General features: G+C 42.5%; 1 protein-coding gene across 6 annotated transcripts in view; it reads left to right on the plus strand.

Moving 5' to 3' along the window:
• Positions 1-20,780, plus strand: part of GUCY1A2 (guanylate cyclase 1 soluble subunit alpha 2) — a 503,968-nt gene that overhangs the window by 127,108 nt on the left and 356,080 nt on the right. For all 6 annotated transcript variants that reach the window (XR_014008981.1, XR_014008982.1, XR_014008983.1 and 3 more), the window contains exon 7: positions 7,094-7,248. Coding sequence is in view for 2 of the 6 variants with exons in the window: in XM_081197649.1 (XP_081053775.1) it covers positions 7,094-7,248 (155 nt within the window). In the remaining 4 variants the exon portion in view is untranslated. The remainder of the gene's footprint in view (positions 1-7,093; positions 7,249-20,780) is intronic.

A 20,780-nucleotide genomic window follows, 5' to 3' on the forward strand; every position in this document is an offset into this window, starting at 1 on the left:
ACATATGCTTCAGGTTACAGACTCCACTAACCCAGAAATAGTACCTTGGGTTAAGAACTGTGCTTCAGGATGAGAACAGAAATTGTGCTCTGGCGGCACGGCGGCAGCGGGAGGCCCCATTAGCTAAAGTGGTCTTCAGGTTAAGAACAGTTTCAGGTTAAGAACGGACCTCCGGAATGAATTAAGTACATAACCAGAGGTACCACTGTAGACACTTCCATTCTCCAGCATTTTCCTTCCTGGTTTTCACTGTTATCTTGGGAACCATGCATGACTTGCCTACTACAGTTTATTTACCACACTTCTAACACTTGGTTCAGGCCACAACAGTTTATTTAATTATTTGAAATATTTTAGCTTGCTTTTCTGGGTTCATATCCCTCCAAAGTAGCTTACAATCAGAACGAAAATGAAAGGAAGGAATAATGCAGAACTTTAAGCATAAAACTACCGTGCTGCAACACTCCACACAGTTTGAGAAATCAGATTTGCAGAAATTATCATATCTGTTTTCTTTCCGTCTTCCTTTTATATTTTTGTATAGGCAGCTTCTCTCCCCCCCCCTTAACAGAGAGTGGCTTGTTTGCATCAGGAGACTCCCTCCCCTCCCCCCCCCCGCCAAGCAGGGGTCTGAAACACAAGTTTTCATGAGCTTTGAATTTTCAGCAATTAACTGGATGGTATCTGGCATGAAAACAAATTGATTAGCAAGCTAGCTGTTAGGGAATCCATTAGTAATGGTGGAATTTAAGTTATTGCACCCCCAGCTGCTTTAATTTAGTATGCAGGTGCTTTAATGAAATATTTGTGACTTTAAAAAATGGTACAGGTGAAGATTTTAGAAGGGAATGTTCATAAGATGGTGTGTTCCCCCCCCCCGAAGTGGGTGCAACATTCTTCATTTGAACACAGACGTATGGTTATTGTTGACCCACCCATGAGGCAAGGTGAGGTGACTGCCTCAGGGGGCAGGATCCACAGGACAGCAGATCCAGCTTCCAAGGAATGCATGGGCTGTGCTCCTGCTGCTGCTGTGGTAGCAGAAATGGCTTGGGTACACTCCTCAGCAGCCCCACCATTGCTGCCTCTACAGCGCCCTCTTGGCAATTAGGAGGTGCTACTGGCTAGGGCTGGGTGTTATCTGGTTTTCAGCATCACGATACATCATGATATACTGATATATCACAAGGTCTGAAATAAGGATAGAGCCTTATTGGCTGGCTCTGGTAGAAGCATTGGCTGGCTTCACAGTTTTCCCTACAGTGTGATTTTTGCATAGCGTGCACACACGCATCCTGATTCATGATTTATTGCCAGGCCAAAATTTCTAAAACTGATATCACAATATGGACTTCAAGCAGGTTTTGGATGATATATCGCCCAGCCCTAACACACATCATGATTTGCAATATATTGCGAGGCAAAAAATTCTAAAACTGATATCACGATATGGACTTCAAGTGGGTTTTGGACGATCTATCACCCAGCCGTAACACACATCATGATTTGCAATATATTGTCAGGTCAAAAATTATGAAACCGATATCATGATATGGATTTCAAGCCAGTTTTGGACGATATATTGATAATATCGCCCAGCCCTACTGCTGGTCTCCTCCCACTCCTTGGGAGAAAATGGTGGGGGCTACCCTCTGGAGTCTCCTGGACTCTGTAGACTGCCCAGTGTGATTCAGAGCAGCCGTTTGATTCCACCTGAGGGGTGGATCATCATCATCATCATAATTTTATCATTTATAGCCACCGATCTGGTTGGCCACTGTGAGAACAGGATGCTGGACTAGACAGGCCATTGGCCTGATCCAGCTCGGCTCTGGTTTTTATTCTTAACTGTCTGCTGTTTATGCCTTATTTTTTTTCATGTTTTAACATTTGGATTCCCCCCTGCTCTTTTATGCGTATACATTTTAACCATTATTTTTATTGTATTTTTGCTGTCCTGTTAACCACTTTGAATACCATTGACAGCAAGATGGAACATAAATTGAAGCCTAGTCCATCCTGGTATTACTTTAGAATCTAGTAAAGGTTTGGAAATCTTACGAATCAAGCTGGAAAATAAATCCTATTTTAGATCAACTGCTTTCTTGAAAGTACTAACAATTCTTTTCATGAGCAAAGCTATGACTAGTAGTAGTAAAGAAAAAAGGGTGTAATAATCTGTGATTTAATCTTTTCCCATTGCATTTTCCTTTCAATAAGTGGACATAATCTTTATTTTGACAAAAGACACACCAAGAAGGAAGGAGAGGGGGGGGGGGAGAACAACACACAGGAAATGTTAATAGACTGCAAAGGACATAACACAGATTTCTGATTTAATAAAATAATTCTGTTAGACCGGGAGAGGAAATCCTTCATATATATATTTATTTTTGAAGCATTGAGTAAGCGATGAATAAAACATTATCTGACATTTAAATATGCATAATGTAAGTAAGGAAATGATTAAAAATATTCAAATTTGAAATGAAGAGATGCCAGCACTAATTGGTCATGCTTGGGCTATGAAAGTGCATGCACTCAGTATTTGCAAGTATTGACAATTTCTTTCATAACTGCTTAAGACTGAGAGAGACTATGCAGCTCTTTCTCATCCAAAGCTTAGCTGTGTCCTCTTATTAATTGAAATGCGAAACCCCCTACAGGTCATGAAGGCCATAGCATTCTTCCATTTGTCTTCCGCAGCAGCTGGTATTCAGGGACACACTCCCTTTGCTGGTGAAGTCAGAACATAGCCATCATGGCTAGTAGCCTTGCAATACATAAACTTGTCTAATCCTCTTTTGCACCTATGCAAACTAGTAGCCATCATTACATAGTCTGGTAGAGAATTTTACTGCTGAACCATATATGGGCTGTGTGAATGAGCACTTTCTTTAACTGTCCCATATCTTCCGTCATTCATCTTCATTGGATGGCCTTCAGTTCTACCTCTCATCTTGTTATATTCCCTTTAGCTGAGGAAAAGGTTGTGGAGACAATGTGATGGATGGGACATTCAAGTAGTCTATGATATTGTGGCTTTTTGTTTGATTGTTGAAAGTATAGCCCACCTTTCCATATGTAAAGCTCAATAAAATACATTGCCAACAAGGGTCTTGTGACACCTGAAAGACAAACAGATTAGTCCATGAAAGCTTGTGCTATATACAGTGGTACCCCGCAAGACGAATGCCTCGCAAGACGGAAAACCCGCAAGACGAAAGGGTTTTCTGTTTTGGAGGCGCTTCGCAAGACGAATTTCCCTATGGGCTTGCATCGCAAGACGAAAGCCCATAGGGAAATGCTGGCGGTCGGGAGCAAAGACTTTCGCCCACAGCCGGCCTTCAGAAGAGGACCTCAGAAGAGCTTTTTTTTTGGGGGGGGGAGATCTCAGCTTGAAACCGCGTGAGAGCAAGGCGCCCAAAATGGCTTTCATGGAACAACTCACCCATGAGAAACTCTGTTAGAGGAGTTGTCTGTGTGTCCAAATTTCTCTCTGTGCAGTGACACCATAAGACCTGCAGCAAAGTCCCAGTGCTTGAAGATATGTCACAAACCCACCGAGGCCCAGTTCCCTGGGATATTTTCTCCTCCTTGAAAGACCTATGAATAATCATGCAAAAAATTATATATTTCTTCTATATATTATGTACTTGTTTTTCACCCTCCTTTCTCCTTACAGAGAGCTTCTTATTTTTGCTGTTTCTATAATATTTATTAAATTCTCTGTCCCCAAAGACCTCATAATACTAGAGAAAAGGATATTTCAGAGAGCTGGAAAACATTCACGTAAAAGATAGTGAAGTAATATTCTCATATTTTCTCTCACAAATCCTGTCTTTTATAAAAATAGGCTTTGGCTTTCTTCCCTTCATGCTTGGCTAACAATCTGAAGTACATTTTGTTAACTCTCTTTTGAAAAATGGCACTGTCCATTACAGACTTCCCGTCATTTACAGTTATGAGGAGCCCAAGACAAGGCGCAAGGATTTAAACCTGAAATGTATTAGTAACCAAATTGTAAAGCAAGGACTCTTCGCAGGGAACATGTCTAGAATGGATCATGTATATGCCAAGGAAGGAGAAGAAACAGCGGAAAACAGGAGTCAACCAACCGTGATCTTAAAAAAAAAACTATGAGGAAAAAAAGAAACCTTTTCATCCCGTTTACAGTAGCAAACTAATAATAAAAAATTATTGTCGAGCCTTGCCATCAGGTTGGACACTGAGCAGACCTTTTGCAGAGAGCTGATTTGATTTGGCGACCAAATTTAACCTGACTGATTTAGATACTTATTTGGTTTAAGCCATGTGGTCTCCTTCAGCCGAGCGTGTATCCTACTCATGTTAATTAGCTAAGAAATGTCTTGCTGAAGGAAACCAGGTTCAAGATGCACTAAACATTACTGTATTCCTAAACGGAGGCAAAGTTTAAATAGTGTTGCAGAAGGAACACTAGTGGCCTGAAGGAGGGCAAGTGGGGATGCAGCTGTTGTACCACTGTCCAGCTCTGGCCAAAGGATGGAACTGCCTGGCCCCACACCAGCCGAGGATGCCTCCATGCCTCAAATATTCCAGAGATCATATTCCTTGACCCCTGTAAAAACTTCCAGGTCAAGCATGGTGACTGCTCTGACCTACTAGGAGATTTGGTCATAGGACTGCTTTCGACCCCCTGTCCTATCTCACCCCATAAAACCACAACTAAAAAGGGAGTTTCTCAGATATAAGGCGACTTCCTTCTATGCACCACTGTTGAGCATTTTGGTAGTGATGGGCAAGATTTCCATGTTTCTATTTGTTTCCATGACTAAACACCTGATTTGTTTCACTATTCATTTGGTGATTCATATTAGTTGCATTCTTCATTTGTTCAGTTCTCATTCATCTAATTACATTTGTTTTCATCTGCATTGTTTTTTTTCTTTGTTCCTTTAATGCCAGTAGCAAAAGCAGAGCTGATTTCCATAGCCAGCTGCTGGCAGCCTTCACTTGGTTTCCCCAGAATGCCCCAAGTTTGTCCCCCTTCTTTTGCTTCAACCTCCCACAAAAATATTGGTGGGAAGTTTTGAAAATGAGAATACAGGGCTGTTGTGAAGAGAACTGAAACCGTGTTTGAATGTGATGATGATGAAGATGTCCATCTGACTGGGTTGCCCCAGCCACTCTGGGCAGCTTCCAGAAAATTAAAACATCAGACATAATGAAGCATCAAACATTAAAAGCTTCCCTATACAGGGCTGCCTTCAGATATCTTCCAAAAGCCAGATAGTTGTTTATTTCCTTGATATCTGATGGGAGGGTGCTACTACCAAGAAGGCCCTCTACCTGGTTCCCTGTAACCTCACTTCTCACAGTGAAGAAACCACCAGAAGGCCCTCAGTCTGGGCTGAACAAGGGGGGTAGAGAAGCTCCTCCAGGTATACAGGGCTTTGAACAATGGGAATGCTAAGTGCTGCAGTTTAAATACCAGGTGTTGCAATTTAATGTTCGGAGACCTGAAAGGCCTGGTTCCCTGCCCCAAAGCAGGATGCTGTGCAATCCAAACCACTGAGCTGGAGCATATTCTCCAGGGAGTTGACAAAGCAGATCATTCCAAATGACATGAGTGGACAAACCAAACCAAGAAGGCAAACATGGATGGCTGCTCTTCCAGTAAGGAAGCAATTTCCCAAACCTGAATGCTCTTTCCTGGGCAAACGAAGCAAAACCAAAGTATAATTCCTCTTTATAAGCATTTGTGCCAAAAAAAGAGACTTCTGGTGGCGTTCCAGTTTTCCCAGTCCAATGTAATATGCTTTCATGCCTGACAGTTACGAGAATATATGCAGTCTGAAGGGTTGCCAGACTTTTGTTTCAACTCAGGCCGGAAGAATCTCAGGGAGATGAATGGTTTCTCTTTTAAACAGGAGTGACATGGAAAGCAACAAGCTGGTTCCGTAGCCTTGTTCCTGAGCCTGACCGCAGCACAGATGAGATGAAGGCTCATCTCATTGTGAATCCAGGAAGCCACAAGTGCTATGGAATATTTCCAAAAAGGACCCAACCTGGGGAAAAAATCTCTAGAGCAGGCATAGCCATCATTCAGGCTCTCCCACCTCTCAGATTTAATTGATTAGATGCAAGGAGACATGGGTTATATAATTTTTCTTACCCTTTCAGCCATACTTAATTTGCACTCCCACATTAAACAGACTTGGGAAGATGCAGCCATTAAAACCAGCAGGCCATTGGGCTGAAACTCCTGATAAAAAATCTCATCACATCTCGTCAAGGTCACACTGTTTTGTAGTCACTCCAGCTCTGACTGCGGCGAGCTTTTGTGAAAATATCCATAGTTCGATAGTAAATTGCTTGGTTGGTTTGAATCTGTTGGCAGGTGATTTCCAAAGGTGTATCTTAGTGGATTTTATTTTTTTTAAATACATGGTGCTTTTTTCCATTAATTCACATAACTGGTTGAGGAGACTGTAGACCAAGAGTGGGGAATTTTGTGCTCCTCCAGATGTTACTGGACTACGGCTTCCATAATCCCTGACAGCTGGTCATGCAGCCTGGGGCTGATGGGAGTTGGAGTCCAATGCCATTTCGAGGGCCATAGGTTCCCCATCGCTGCAGTAGAAAAAAACCTCATTCATGTAGTCAATATGTACATAACTATCTCATACTACTGATTTTGAAAATGGCATGAGCGTGTATTAATTGGCCATGTTTTCTTATACTCTGTCAGTGGCCACAAAGTTGCATACCATTGCATCTGTTGGTGTGGTTTTTTATGATTATGAAAGTTAGCAACATGAAATATTCTGGGGTTAACCCAAATGAAATGAGATGCATTTTACTACAGTGAAACATGTGGGCTCATGCCTATGCGCATGCGCACGCACACAACACTCTTTCACATCTTTATCTGACTTCTTCAGAAATGCAAACCAGAGTATTCCTGACCATCTGGATCTGTGACTATTGATACCGGTTTAAATTAACATCGTACTGGATTCTGAGCATCCATTTATTTGCTAAGGGAAATAACAGAAGATTTGATGTAAGAGGTTTCATTTTTTATTGTTTTCCCCCTTTCTCTTAACAGATGAGGATAGGGATTCACTCAGGATCTGTTCTGGCTGGAGTTGTTGGTGTGAGAATGCCAAGATACTGTCTCTTTGGCAATAATGTCACCCTAGCAAGCAAATTTGAGTCGGGAAGTCATCCTCGTCGCATCAACGTCAGCCCGACAACATACCAGTAAGTACTCAACAGCCTTTCTTTGCATACTCTGCTCTAACTATGCATCCCATGATCTTCTTCTAACCTTCATGTTTTTATTCCTAAATGTATTATTATGAGAGAAATACATGAACATCTGGAAATAAAACAATATGTCCCAAAATGGCAAAAAGAGAGAGAAAATATTGCATATTTCTGAAGGATAGAAGGTTAGCTGAAGGATATATTAAGAAGATGTTAAATTAACCAACAGAGGATTTGTAGGTGGGTAGTATGGACAGGGAGTTGGCAGGCAATCCGTAACTTCCAGGTGTTTCTGTTTAGATTTTTATTGATTTAATTATAAAGATTTCTACCTTCGAGTGTGAGGAACCTGAGGCCTTCCACATGTTGCTGAACTACAGCTCCCATCAGCCCCAGCCAACATGCCTGATGGCCAGGAATGCTGGGAAACGTTGTTCAGCAACATCTAGAGCACCAACGATTCTGATTTATGCACTTGCTTTCATTTTCTTCTCTGTTTTTTTAAAAAAATTGACAGCAATTTGGAGGCATGCGGCTTTCTCAGCCTTCAGCATTGTTCGGCTGCTCGTATGATTTCTCTTTTTAAGCAGCACCAGGGCTTATGCTGCATTTATACTTCCCCGTTAGTCTCTACGTAAAGGAAATTTTATGTAATTGTCTGCACTCAGGGCGCGAGGCATTCGCCACGCTAGAATACAAAGCAGCTAGAGACTGGTGTTTTTAAAAACTCATTAAAAACAGGCGGAAGAAATGAAGCAAGCTCACTTCAGATAAAAATCACGCAACTGGGGAGGTAGCGCGGGTGCTTGTACAAAAGGCAGGCATGTTGAGCAGACTTTTGACGGCAAAATAGGCAGGGACAGATCGTGATGGATGAAGAGCGGCAGAGCAGAGACTTGGGAATACAAAGTAGTTCTGGACATGGTCAGGAGAAAGCAAAGCCCATCTCTGCAAATGCTCTTGTCAGAATCCACTGCAGCACTGACTTGACAATCTATCTGAAGGAGAATAATCGGGGTCTAATTTCCCTGATGCAATCCTTGTACAGGCTGCTTTTGTTCTGCTTCTGCTTTGTTTTCTTTTTAATTGTTGCTTTGATACTCAAAACTCCCTGTGTAAATTGGTATTCGACAGCTGGTCCCTAGAAATCAGAATGTGATTTAGGATATTGGAATGTGGCTTACAATGTGAAAACAATTATTTAAACTGTAGCTTGTTGCCCGGTTAAAGAAACTGTGAGTTAATCAGAAGCCACCTGAGATCCTTTGACTGGAGGTGCCAGGATTGCATGTTCTCCTCCTGAGCTATGACCCTTCCTTCACCCGTCCCCACTGTCCTCCGATAGGGCAAGAACATTCTTGCCAACATGCAAGATCATTAGCCAACCGAGACCCAACAACCCAGCCAGGACGCCTTCGTTATTTCTCTACAGTACCCATGACTCACGTGGCATGAGCCATCTGGCAAAATCTGGCACGCTTCACCATCTGTTTGCGTTAACAATCCACTGGCAAAACCTGAAATGCAGATTTTGACTTTTGACACATTGTGCGGCAGCTTTAATCCCTTAAACGGTGAGACTCTGAACCTGACCTTGGTGGAAATTGAGCAGTATAGAAATAGTTTAAACAAAGAAATGTTAGTCAGCTGGAAAGGAGGAAAGAGCCATTTGGACCACCTCATCCAACAGACAAACACCATCATGGTGACGATGGCAGAAGATGTGGTCTCATGAAGCAGGGGCAGCACTGACATACTCCAAGGTCTGTACAACAGTTTTGTTTTTCATGGCGGTACTATTTAGCATTCCTGAGCCCATGGTTTACGTGCAGAGGGTCCCTGGTTCAACCCCTGGCATCTCCAGGGGTTTTTTGTGTTTGTTTTTTTAAGGATTTGGTAGCAGCTGATGGGGAATTATCACTTCCTACAATCCAGGTTCAAAATTGGGAAAGGAGTACGACAAGGCTGTATATTGTCTCCTTGCTTATTTAACTTATATGCAGAATTCATCATGCGAAAGGCTGGGCTGGATGAATCCCCAGCTGGAATTAAGATTGCTGGAAGAAATATCAACAACCTCAGATATGCAGGTGACACAACCTTGATGGCAGAAAGTGAGGAGGAATTAAAGATTCTTTTAATGAGGGTGAAAAAGGAGAGCGCAAAAAATGGTCTGAAGCTCAACATCAAAAAAACGAAGATCATGGCCACTGGTCCCATCACCTCCTGGCAAATAGAAGGGGAAGAAATGGAGGCAGTGAGAGATTTTACTTTCTTGGGCTCCATGATCACTGCAGATGGTGACAGCAGTCACAAAATTAAAAGACGCCTGCTTCTTGGGAGGAAAGCAATAACAAACCTAGATGGCATCTTAAAAAGCAGAGACATCACCTTGCCGACAAAGGTCTATATAGTAAAAGCTATGGTTTTCCCACTAGTATGTATGGAAGTGAGAGCTGGACCATAAAGAAGGCCAATCGCTGAAGAATTGATGCTTTTGAATTATGGTGCTGGAGGAGACTCTTGAGAGTCCCATGGACTGCAAGAAGATCAAACCTCTCCATTCTGAAGGAAATCAGCCCTGAGTGCTCACTGGAAGGACAGATCCTGAAGCTGAGGCTCCAATACTTTGGCCACCTCATGAGAAGAGAAGCCTCCCTGGAAAAGACCCTGATAGGTACCGTTTCCATGCGCTGCTCTGCTTCACCAGAAGTGGCTTAGTCATGCTGGCCACATGACCCGGAAGCTGTAACCCCAGAGTCGGCCACGACTGGACCTAATGTCAGGGGTCCCTTTACCTTTACCTAGCATTTGTCACAACTTGTAAGGTGGCGGTTCATTGGCTCAGTTGGACTGGCTCAGTTGGATTGTGGGGAGGAGAGGTGCGGCCATCACCTGCCCCTCCAGGAACTGGGTATTCTGGTAATGGAATCTGGGGGTCCTGAATCTCGTCCAAAGCCTGCTTGAGGGGCTAGGGCCATGCCAGGACCATAGGAACCCAGGGTGAGCTTCGGTTGGTCCTCATCGACCTTGCTCCCTCGTTTGGTTTACCCCATTGGACTACCACCCAGAGAGGTGGAGTCAGCTATAGTCGGGAGTCAATGCCTAAGCCAATACTGTATATCAATAAAGTTGTGGCCAAAATTTGCCCCAAAACTTAAAACTAAAATAAGTGTCCATGTGAAGTTATTTTCGGGGGTGGGTCCTGGTGCCTTGGAGCGCAACCCTGACCACTGGTCCTGCTAGCTAGGGATGATGGGAGTTGTAGTCCAAAAACAGCTGGAGACCCCAATTTGGGAAACACTGTGCTAGATTATTCTGGGCTAGTTTATTAAATAGTGTGGCCTGCATAAGTCAGGATCCTGTGTTCTTAAGAGGTGCAATCTGATGCTACCATTCAGCAGGAAGGACTTGCTTCTGTGCCTGGGTTGTTGCAACTGTTTCAAGTGTTTGTTTCACAGAAAACAATGCATTTTGCTGTAAAGCAAAGGGAACAGAGCTCATTAAAGTGGATACACTGGAAGACTTGATGTTGAAATGCCTCCTCTTCACTAATATGTGTACAATATCTGTGCAATACTCTGGCTACCTTTGTAAACAACCCATTCCAGTGCACATTAAAAAAGGGGGAAAGGAAGACATGATGCAAGGAACAGCTTTACTAAATGCCCAACCAGCGAGCTGTGAAACTGAAGTAATTGCTTATTTTAGAGATAATTTCCCTGGTTTTTGAAAACTGCATGAATAATGAATTTGTCCAATGGAAAGTAAAGACTTTTCTCCTTATAATGTGGTTGGGGGAGGCGGTAGAGAGAACAAGCAGATGCAATCCATGATTACTGTGACATTTACAAAATCTAAATAACCAACTTTTGGGGGGAGGGGAGAGCAAATGATTAGTTAGTTAGATTAGTTAGTTAGGATTTGTTTTGTATTCTGCTCAGAAGGACATTTGAACACATGAAGCTGGTTAGACAGAGATTGTTAAATGGTTCCCACTTCCAAGGATGCTTTGGCCGTCCAGATGTTGCTGAACTACAACTCCCATCAGCCCCAGCAAGCATTGCATATGACCATGGATGATGGGAGTTGTAGTTCAGCCCACCCTTTCCCCATGTAAGAACTCTCTGCCACCAGATAAAGGGAACTTTATTTCAACAAGGCTGCCCTTTATCAGTCAGCCTAAAAGCTTCCCTTGGGTCATCCTGAAGCTTCTCCAAGTAGCATAGTTTATGACCAATACAGGAGAGACATGTTTTGTTGCAGCTGGGGCAGATGACCTATAACCCTCCAACAAGCAGACATAAAAGATTAGCATTCCCATATAATACACAAGTCTATAAAAGCAGAGTTCGTGCAAACAGCCCATATCAACAGCCCATTATACACCAGTAAAATTACAGTAAAAACATAATAGAGTAAAAACCCAATTTAAAATACAGGTTAAAATGCAATTTAAAATGCAGCCTCATTTTAAAAGTAGCCCATAGATCAAAACCATAAGGGGAGGGAAACATAAGGGTCAGGCTGAGTCCAAAACAAAGGCCAGATGGAACAGCTCTGTCTTGCAGGCCCTGTGGAAAGATGTCAAGTCTCGCAGGGCCCTAGTCTCTTGTGAAAGAGCGTTCTACCAAGTCGGGGCCAGTACTGAAAAGACCCTGGCCCTAGTTGAGACCAATCTAACCACCTTGCAACTTGGGACCTCCAAAATGTTGTCATTTGTGGACCTTAAGATCCTCCGCGGGGCATACCAGGAGAGGCAGTCCCAAATCCATGGGTAAGTCTATCCGTAGCTGTTAGTCATGACGTCTGGTTGCAGCTTCCAGGTACCAGCTACTGGCAAGCAACAATGGGAGAGAGCTCTTGCCTTCATATCCTATTAGTTGGCCTTCCCAGAGGCACCTAGTTGGCCACTGTAGGAAGCAAGATGCTGGTTTCAGTGTAGTTTTGGTCTGGTGCAGGAGGGATCTTATTATCTTCTTGCAATTTATGCCTGTGTGCAGGGCTGGAAAAATCACAATCGTATTTCTGGATGATCTGTTATTTTTCCAGTCCCACCTATGACTCAAGCAGGCTGATGCTATAAAAGCATGGATGTTTATTTCTAACCATAACCACCATTCGGATTATAAATGTTACATTATACAAAGCCAGAGATACTATTTTTTTCCAGACGAGAAGCTGCCTTACAAATGTGCATTGTGAGCAGTCATCACATCAGCTTTCACATGGTAATCGTATTTTGGAATGATCTTTGTGAGCTTTCGACACCCATAGCCTGCCTGTGATAGAAGTAAGAGTTTACAAATCTAAATATAAGATTTGCTGTCACCTAGCAACAGCGCTGAACTTTGGGTCGTCCTGCTCCAATCTACACCTGTCTGGAAAGAAAGTCAAGCTGTAAAGATAGGAGGATTTGCATTAGTTGTTGTTGTGTTTTTTTGTAATCTTTTCAGAATAAAAAAGGTCCTATTTATTCTGGAAACATCTGTGTGTCTCACAACTGTTTTCTTGTTTGCACAATCTCTATGTCCAGCTCAGCATACACATGCACAACACTGGCCCTCTTCAGGTTTGATGGAAATTTAAACAAATGGGGATGGGGGTGGACGGTATGTAGAACATGTGGGAAGCTGCTGAAGATACAAAACACTCTTAACTTTAGACACCTTCCAACTTGTGGAAGACGACAAGGCAATGAACAGGGCAGGGCTCATGCACTCACCCATACTGTCTCTGCACCACCACCAATTTACTAGACTAGCACTAGTTTAAAAGAGATTTAAAATATTCACCCACCTGCAGTTAAATTGATTCAGAAAATCGATACCAGGATCCTTCCTTCTGGAGTGGCGGAACCACATGTGATAAGAAACATGTGTTGCATTCCTCCTCCCTCTCTGAATCATGTAATGCACTTTACCTCATGTCGTTACTACTACTACTACTACTACTACTACTACTACTACTACTACTATTTGGATCTGTCTGTCTCGAGACCATGGAGAAGTGCATCTTCGTTTAATTAAATTTGTATCCCGTCCTTTGTCCCTAGATCTCGGGGCGGTTCACAACAAAATTACAATATAAAAAACATGCATAGTAAAAATGAGAGCAAAAACAGACCAATAGCCCCCTCTCCTACAACACATTTTAAAAGGGCATCGGATGTCCATCGGCCAAAGGCCTGGTTGAAGAGGAACATTTTCACCTGGCACTTAAAGTTGTATAATGGAGGCGCCAGCCAAAGCTCCTTGAGGAGAGCATTCCACAAATGGGGAACCATAGCAGAAAAGGCCTATTCTTTATGCTCTTTATTCAGCTCATAGTGGTGAGGAGGAATGGAAGTTCCCCCAGAATGTCTGCTTTATATACGTTATTTACACAATGGCTAATTCCGGGATTCTCCTGTAGGCCAATCAGGTCACAGATTCACTTCTACCTGGAGCTGGATTGGGTGGCTCCTGTGGACCAATCAGACTGCTGCATTCTGAATCCTATTGTTTTAGGACCAATCAGACTGCTGCATTCTGAATCCTATTCTAGGACCATTCAGACTGCTGCATTTTGGATCCTATTCAACTCAGTACATAACAGGCCCTCTCCTGGAGGAGGCACACAAAGAAGGACTTCAGGTGCTGTTGCGTTGATCATTTGTTGCCTCACAACATCAGGACTCGGGGTACTTTGCACTGCACATTATGGAGGAAGGGAAGGGAATTTGATACAGATTGACTGTTTTTTTGTAGCAGTCCTTGTTTCTTATAGCAAGTAACACATTGCACCATTTTTTTTTCATGTTGACTTTAACACCTCAGTGAGATCTTCCTTGCTTTTAATAGAGGACTACTAAACACACAAAAAGTCAGAGTAGCCACACTTAAGAAAACGATTTGTATTCAGCCAACAAAATGCAACAAAAAAGTGACCAACATCTCCTTGTTAGGAACCACCAACATGATGCCCGCCAGATGGTGTTGGACTATAACTCTCATCCTGCTTGATGAAGGGCCCTGGTGGCTAGGGCTGATGGGAGTTGGAGTCCATCGTCTTTTGGAAGGCACCATGTCAGCTACCCTTGGGCTAGATGGGAAATAGAGCAAGCAGGTGGAGGAGGAAAATGTTGGCTGATGGTGAAGTCATGGAGTCTGCATCTGATCACAGTCGTAAAGATGGAACGTGGGAGGAGGTAGCAGACATTCAAATGAGGCTCCCTTGGGTGCTTTGCATGTTTCAGAATGCACTTTACTTCTTGACAAATAATGCTTCTTCTTGGCTCTTTTGTACATTGTGCAGGGAAAAAATCAGGCTGAGTGAGCAGTATGAAGTGGGTAGAAAAATGGGTATTGACCTCCATTTTCTTTATCTCTGCTGAGGTTAAATTCCAAGAAAGAACAAAGGGTGTGGGGAGGTGTGGAGTTATAGGCCAACGCCAGCAATTCTTCTAAATATTTACCAGCTTTTTGTTAATTGTACAAAGCACAAACATATTATGTTTACTTACCTAGGAGCACTGCAGGCATACCCACAAGATACCTACGTTTCTCTTTTTATCTTGTGGAATTATAGAGCTTTGTACAGGAAGAAAACATTTTTTTATGTGAGCTTCTGGTAAAAAAGAAAAACCTAGGAGAACACACAAAGTATAATTTTTGCAGACTGCCAAGGTTAAAAAAGAGCTTAATTTCCTACAGGCTAATTCATACCACTACCATAATTGTTGCTCCTTGAGGGATTAAAAGTTCGTGCAGTTGTGTGCATTGGCTGCAATCAATGCTGCCTTTGCCATGGATTTTCCCCACACAGCACATTGTTATTTATATAGCACTCTCAGTGTACATTGCACTTCACAGCAGTCCCTCAAGCAAGAGAAGAGGGTGCTCTTGGGCTTGCAGTTTTCCCACAGGCAGCTGGTTGACCCCTGGGAGACCAGGATGTTGAACTAGATGGGCTCTTCATATCTTATTCCCCCCAGAAGTTGCTGGACCACAACTCCCATCATCCTTTGGCCATTAGCTATGGTGGCTGGTTCTGATGGCAGATGGGAGCCCATCTGTAGGGTTGGGGAAGGCTGTTTTACAGCAGCAACATTAAAAAAAGATACATCTCTGTCCATAGAATGGCAGCTAACAGGTTGAGGTCGAATCCTGACAAGACAGAAGTACTGTTTTGGGGGGACAGGCGCGGGCAGGTGTGGATGACTTCCTGGTACTGAATGGGGTAACTGTGTCCATGGAGGCACAGGTCAATTATGTGTCCAGGGGAGCTGTCTACCAGCTCCATCTGGTATGCGGACTGAGACCCTACCTGCCCACAGACTGTCTCACCAGAGTGGTGTATGCTCTAGTTATCTCCTGCTTGGACTACTGCAATGTGCTCTACGTGGGGCTACCTTTGAAGGTGACTCGGAAACTACAACTAATCCAGAATGCGGCAGCTAGACTGGTGACTGGGAGTGGAAGCCGAGACCACATAACACCGGTCTTGAAAGTCCTACACTGGCTCCCAGTACGTTTCCGAGCACAATTCAAAGTGTTGGTGCTGACCTTTAAAGCCCTAAACAGCCTCAGCCCAGTATACCTGAAGGAGCATCTCTGCTCTCATTGTTTTGCCCAGACACTGAGGTCCAGCTCAGAGGGCCTTCTGGCGGTTCCCTCACTGTGAGAAGCAAAGTTACAGGGAGCCAGGCAGAGGGCCTTCTCGATAGTGGCGCCCGCCCTGTGGAACACCCTCCCATCAGATGTCAAGGAAATAAACAACTACCTGACTTTTAGAAGACATCTGAAGGCAGCCCTGTTTAGGGAAGTTTTTAATTTTTGACGTTTTATCATGTTTTTGGTATTCTGTTGGGAGCCGCCCAGAGTGTCTGGGGAAACCCAGCCAGATGGGTGGGGTGTAAATATCATCATCATCATTATTATTATTATTATTATTATTATTATTATTATTATTATTATTGAAACCTGCAGTATAGAGGCACTTGCTTTTCATTTTGGCAGGAGTCTGTCTGCCTCTCTCATAGACAGTGCCGGACTGGGCTGCCTCTCGTATGCTATTTTGTCTTTGATGTCTCCCACTGGTAAAACTTCACATCTTAGTCATTGCACATTGCAAGTTATCTTTTGTGTTCAGTATTGGTTCTGTTTTATTTGTTAAGATATATTGGAAAAAAATCAGTAAAACATTATATGTATATTTTTTTTAAAAAAACCCCATGAGGAATGGCAGTCAGACTTCATTAGACTTCATTCATCTTAGACCTCATTAAGACGGTTTATATGGTTGCCTCCACACATTTAGTTTACATGCAGAGTGGGGAGCTTGGTCCATGCTTGCTGGCCCCATCCCCAATGTTGTCACCCCAGTGTTCATGTATTTGTCACAGAGACATAAAAAGAAGAACTTCAGTGTGCCAAGATCTACGCACATCATCAGTATTAGATTGTAGCCAACTAAATTCTACTCAGTCTAGACCCCTTGGGGGAAATCATGCACTTGAGTGAAAGCCAATGTGAACAACTCAGATTCAGAATACACTTTGTGATGGTGGTGACGACGACGACAATTTATTAGATTTGTGTACCACCCTATACCATAGGCATACACTGAGGTTGTGTTCTGATTCCCCCCCCCCCACACACAAGTTATAACACAAAATATATCTAATGTATAAAAAGGAGAAAGAAAAACAGTGTCAGAATGAATTTTATCTATTATTTATTTATTATATAAACCATAAATATGCATCTGTCTTGAATGTATATAGACAGCTGCATCTATATAAACATTATTATATTTTTATCTATATCTATGTGTATCCAGTGCTTTTTTTTCTAAAAAAAATGTTTAGGGGTACTCTCATTTTCCCAATATTGAAATACTGCCCCTCAATGAGGCCAAACTTAGATTCACAAAATGTTTAGGGGTATGCGTACCCCCAGAAAAAAACCACTGTTTACAGCTATATACATACTTGCACACTTGCATGCATAGACAGATAGATATAATGCAAAAACAAAAGTTCCAGGAATTTACTGCAGAAAAAATCTTGCAGAGAAATCAAGACAGCTTCCTCTGCCCCTTGTCCTGGCAATTAGCGGCTAGCTATGATATCTGTATTGTATAACCGACCAGCCAGTAATTACTCTATCGTATTGCATTTTATAATCCACATTTATGTATTATTCAGGGGCAATAGTGCATGAATTGTTCAGTTGCATGAGAAATCTAATGAGATATAAAACATTTTAAAAATACATGAGCAATCATAATGGGTACTTTATTATCATACAAATAACTTTGGCTGGCTTAGCTTGCTTTTACTTGCAATTTGGGAACTAACTTTTGATCTCAAATCATCAGCATAACAATAATGAGTATAACAACCTTTGCTTGTAACAAAATGCGGTGTTTTGGCCAATTAATAATACACAGAGATATATAGTGTGTGCGTGATTTTCACGGTGGATTACAATATTCTTCCCATTCTAAATGCTGCACAAGGCAAAATCTAGGTGGGACAGTGCTCATGTCTGGCAACAGAATGGACTCCCCCCTCCCCAATTCCATTTCCTTGGGGTATATATTGAAGATCTCTTAATTACCTTTGTTGGCCATATGCAACGAAAGTTATTAAGAATGATGGAAAGCTAGAAGTTCTCTCACCCTTCCAATTACATTGGGCTTCTGAAAACTGTTCTGCGGCTTAGTGTGGCATGTAGGCAATGGGGAAATTGATGTAAAATCTAAAGAGCAAATGTGATTTTTCAGTTTGAGCATATGGAGCTGTGCTCCCCCTGCAAAAAAAAACCCCACATGGGTCGTTTTAATGTGTGGAATCATCTTCTCTCTGATATGTCAGGTTTTGACACTGGTGTTATGCTATCACTCTTTGACCTGAAGCTTTTTGGTGGCTCCATTCTCAAGGCTGATTCACCTTATCCAATAGTCCTAGGAGTTCCTCATCAGGGGATCCTCACACTGGACTCATGGGTCCATGTGCTCCTCAAAGACTTTGTGTTTTGGGATGTCCAGTGTGGCCTTTAAAGACTCATTGCCTGGCACGAAGCCAGGGCTTGGCATGACTAGAGTTCCAGGAGGACCTCTCCAAACTTAAGTGAATGGGCATTTAAATTGCATATGCAATTCAATATTTAAAAAGGGTAAAGTGATGCATGTCAGGGCCCAAGAACCTTGATGTCACATATATGGTCATGGGATTTGAACTGGCAGTAAGTGGCTGGGAATGAAAACTTGGGGTCATAATGGATGGCCGCTTGATGAAGATGTTGGCCCAGAGTGCAGCACCTGTGAAAAAGACCAATTCCTGATGAATAACTAAAATGCAGGATCCCATCCCTCTTTTGCAGCTTGCGGCCTGTGAAAGAGTTGTGAATGGGATATGCAGAGCAATCCTTTGTTGGTCTACTTTGAAGTAGGTCCCATTGGGCCCAATGTACAGAGTGGTGTTAATTTACCTTCCATGTCTCAAATACTAGCTTTCCATATCACAGTGCTCTGGAAACTGAGGAGAGTATCGAAAGGACATAGTGGTCCCCTGCTTAAGGGGAAGAAAACCCAACTGACTGTGCTAATCCCTTGGGAGGACTTAAAAGAAGCACTTGGAACACCATCCCCTTTCTATACAAAGGGCATCCAGAGTTTCTTACCAGTAACAGGCTTAGGGAAGGATGTATTTTTACAAGTGGAAAATTCACTTTAAACTACTTAAGTTGTTGAAAGGGTCATGGGTAACACAGTTGTGACTGTGGAAGCCCATCATATGAAGAAATAAAAACTTCATATCAGAATTTATAGCCTGCACTAGCAAGACTGAGAAAAGGAGCCTTGGTGGAAGAGAACTGGTTAATGAGGACTATTAAATAACTTCTTGGTCAACAGTCCTATCATATAGTGAGTCAGACCAGTGTTAACTGGTAGTAGCCAAGGCTTGAAGCAGAAAGAAATTGGCTACTTGGCCTGAAAATAAAGCAAAACTACAGATGCCGGGTTTTATTCAATATATCTAACAATAGTGTATACAGCAGAGCATATATTTTCTGTAGAAAGTTTTAAGGGGGCATATTTAGTCCGTATTGCTAGCACTAAAATTAAAGCTGTTTCTATTGTTCATGATAAACAGGCCTTGGGAATTCAAGGAGGTTGCATTAACCGAAGGCATATTTGGTACTCTCTCTAGTGTAGTTGATTTATCTAGCTTTATAAACAGTAAATCATCTGCCCCAAAAATCTACACCAGAGCTTTCCAAACTGTGTGTCATGACACGTTAGTGAGTTGGCTGCGGTGTGTAGGTGTGTCGTGTGTACACTCCCCGCGCTCCTCCCGGGGCTGGAAAGGGGTAGTTTAAACCTGCGGTTTGCTAGTAAAACCGAATCGGTGTGTTGTGAAGTGATGCATGTCTCAAAAGTGTGTCACCAACATGAAAAATTTGGAAAGCTCTGATCTACACTTATCAGCAGAAGACAAGGTGAGCAGCTGGGGTTTTGAACCCTGGTCTCTCAGGTCAACCAATCAGTTCATGCTTTTTAAATATAGGAATAGCAATATTCCTATTTTTGCTTCAACCCACAAGCTCTTGGCAACCATTGTGGGTCAATCTTTGCAGCAGCCATTTTGTGGCTGGTGCTCACAACATCCTCTCAAAATTCTAAATGGGCCCCTGAGCCCAGAAAGGTTCGTGACCACTGATCACCTATTCTTGTTGGACTTGAGTAATGTAATAGTTGTATTACACCACTAACAATGGTAGAGTCATGAATAAAAGAGTGTTGGACTAGCAGGTAAATTAATTGTTCAAAACAGGCCGAATGCAAACACGTCTACTGTCAAATGTACCGTATTTCTGTATTTACTGATATTCACCTGTTATGGTAGATATCTCATGAGCTTGATATCCCAATATCTGAATCTAAGGCTAAATTGTATATTAACTGAATTTTCTTTCCCATAGAAACATTTTCTACTTGCTGTAATCTTTCAGTTAGAATATATCACCTATATATATATAAGAGCTTTTAGGTCCATTTTGTATAAACAGTTATTAGGTCCATTTTTTTCCTGAAAATGGGGGGAAGCAGCAAGAAATGGATTTGGCTAGCATCTGAATATTTTGTGAATGCAGTTCTTGTTTGCTGAGGGTATATATCATCAGCTGAAGCCGTATGACTCCTACAGAAAACATTCGGGGATTATACTGGCTTTTTGCAGAAATGTAAGCTTCCATATAATTTTTACAGCTGAAAGAATGGATTTTGCTATCAAGCTCAAGGGACCTGCTTGGGCTCAGTATAATGGTCTGAGACTTGCAAGGTCCCTGGCAGGGACGGCTGTTTCCAAAACACTTAATCCCCAAGCAGATACTTATTCATCCCACACAGCTCCTCTTGAGATAGAGTGTGTGTGCATTTCTACTTTTGGCACAGTCTTTGCATTGCCTCTCATACCCTTACAGGATCTGTCTGGCCTCTCTATGGATAACATATTGACTGTGCTGTACGGTAGCACA

This window comes from Podarcis bocagei, assembly GCF_964188305.1.
Source record: "Podarcis bocagei genome assembly, chromosome: 6".
NCBI classification, from domain to species: Eukaryota; Metazoa; Chordata; class Lepidosauria; order Squamata; family Lacertidae; genus Podarcis; species Podarcis bocagei.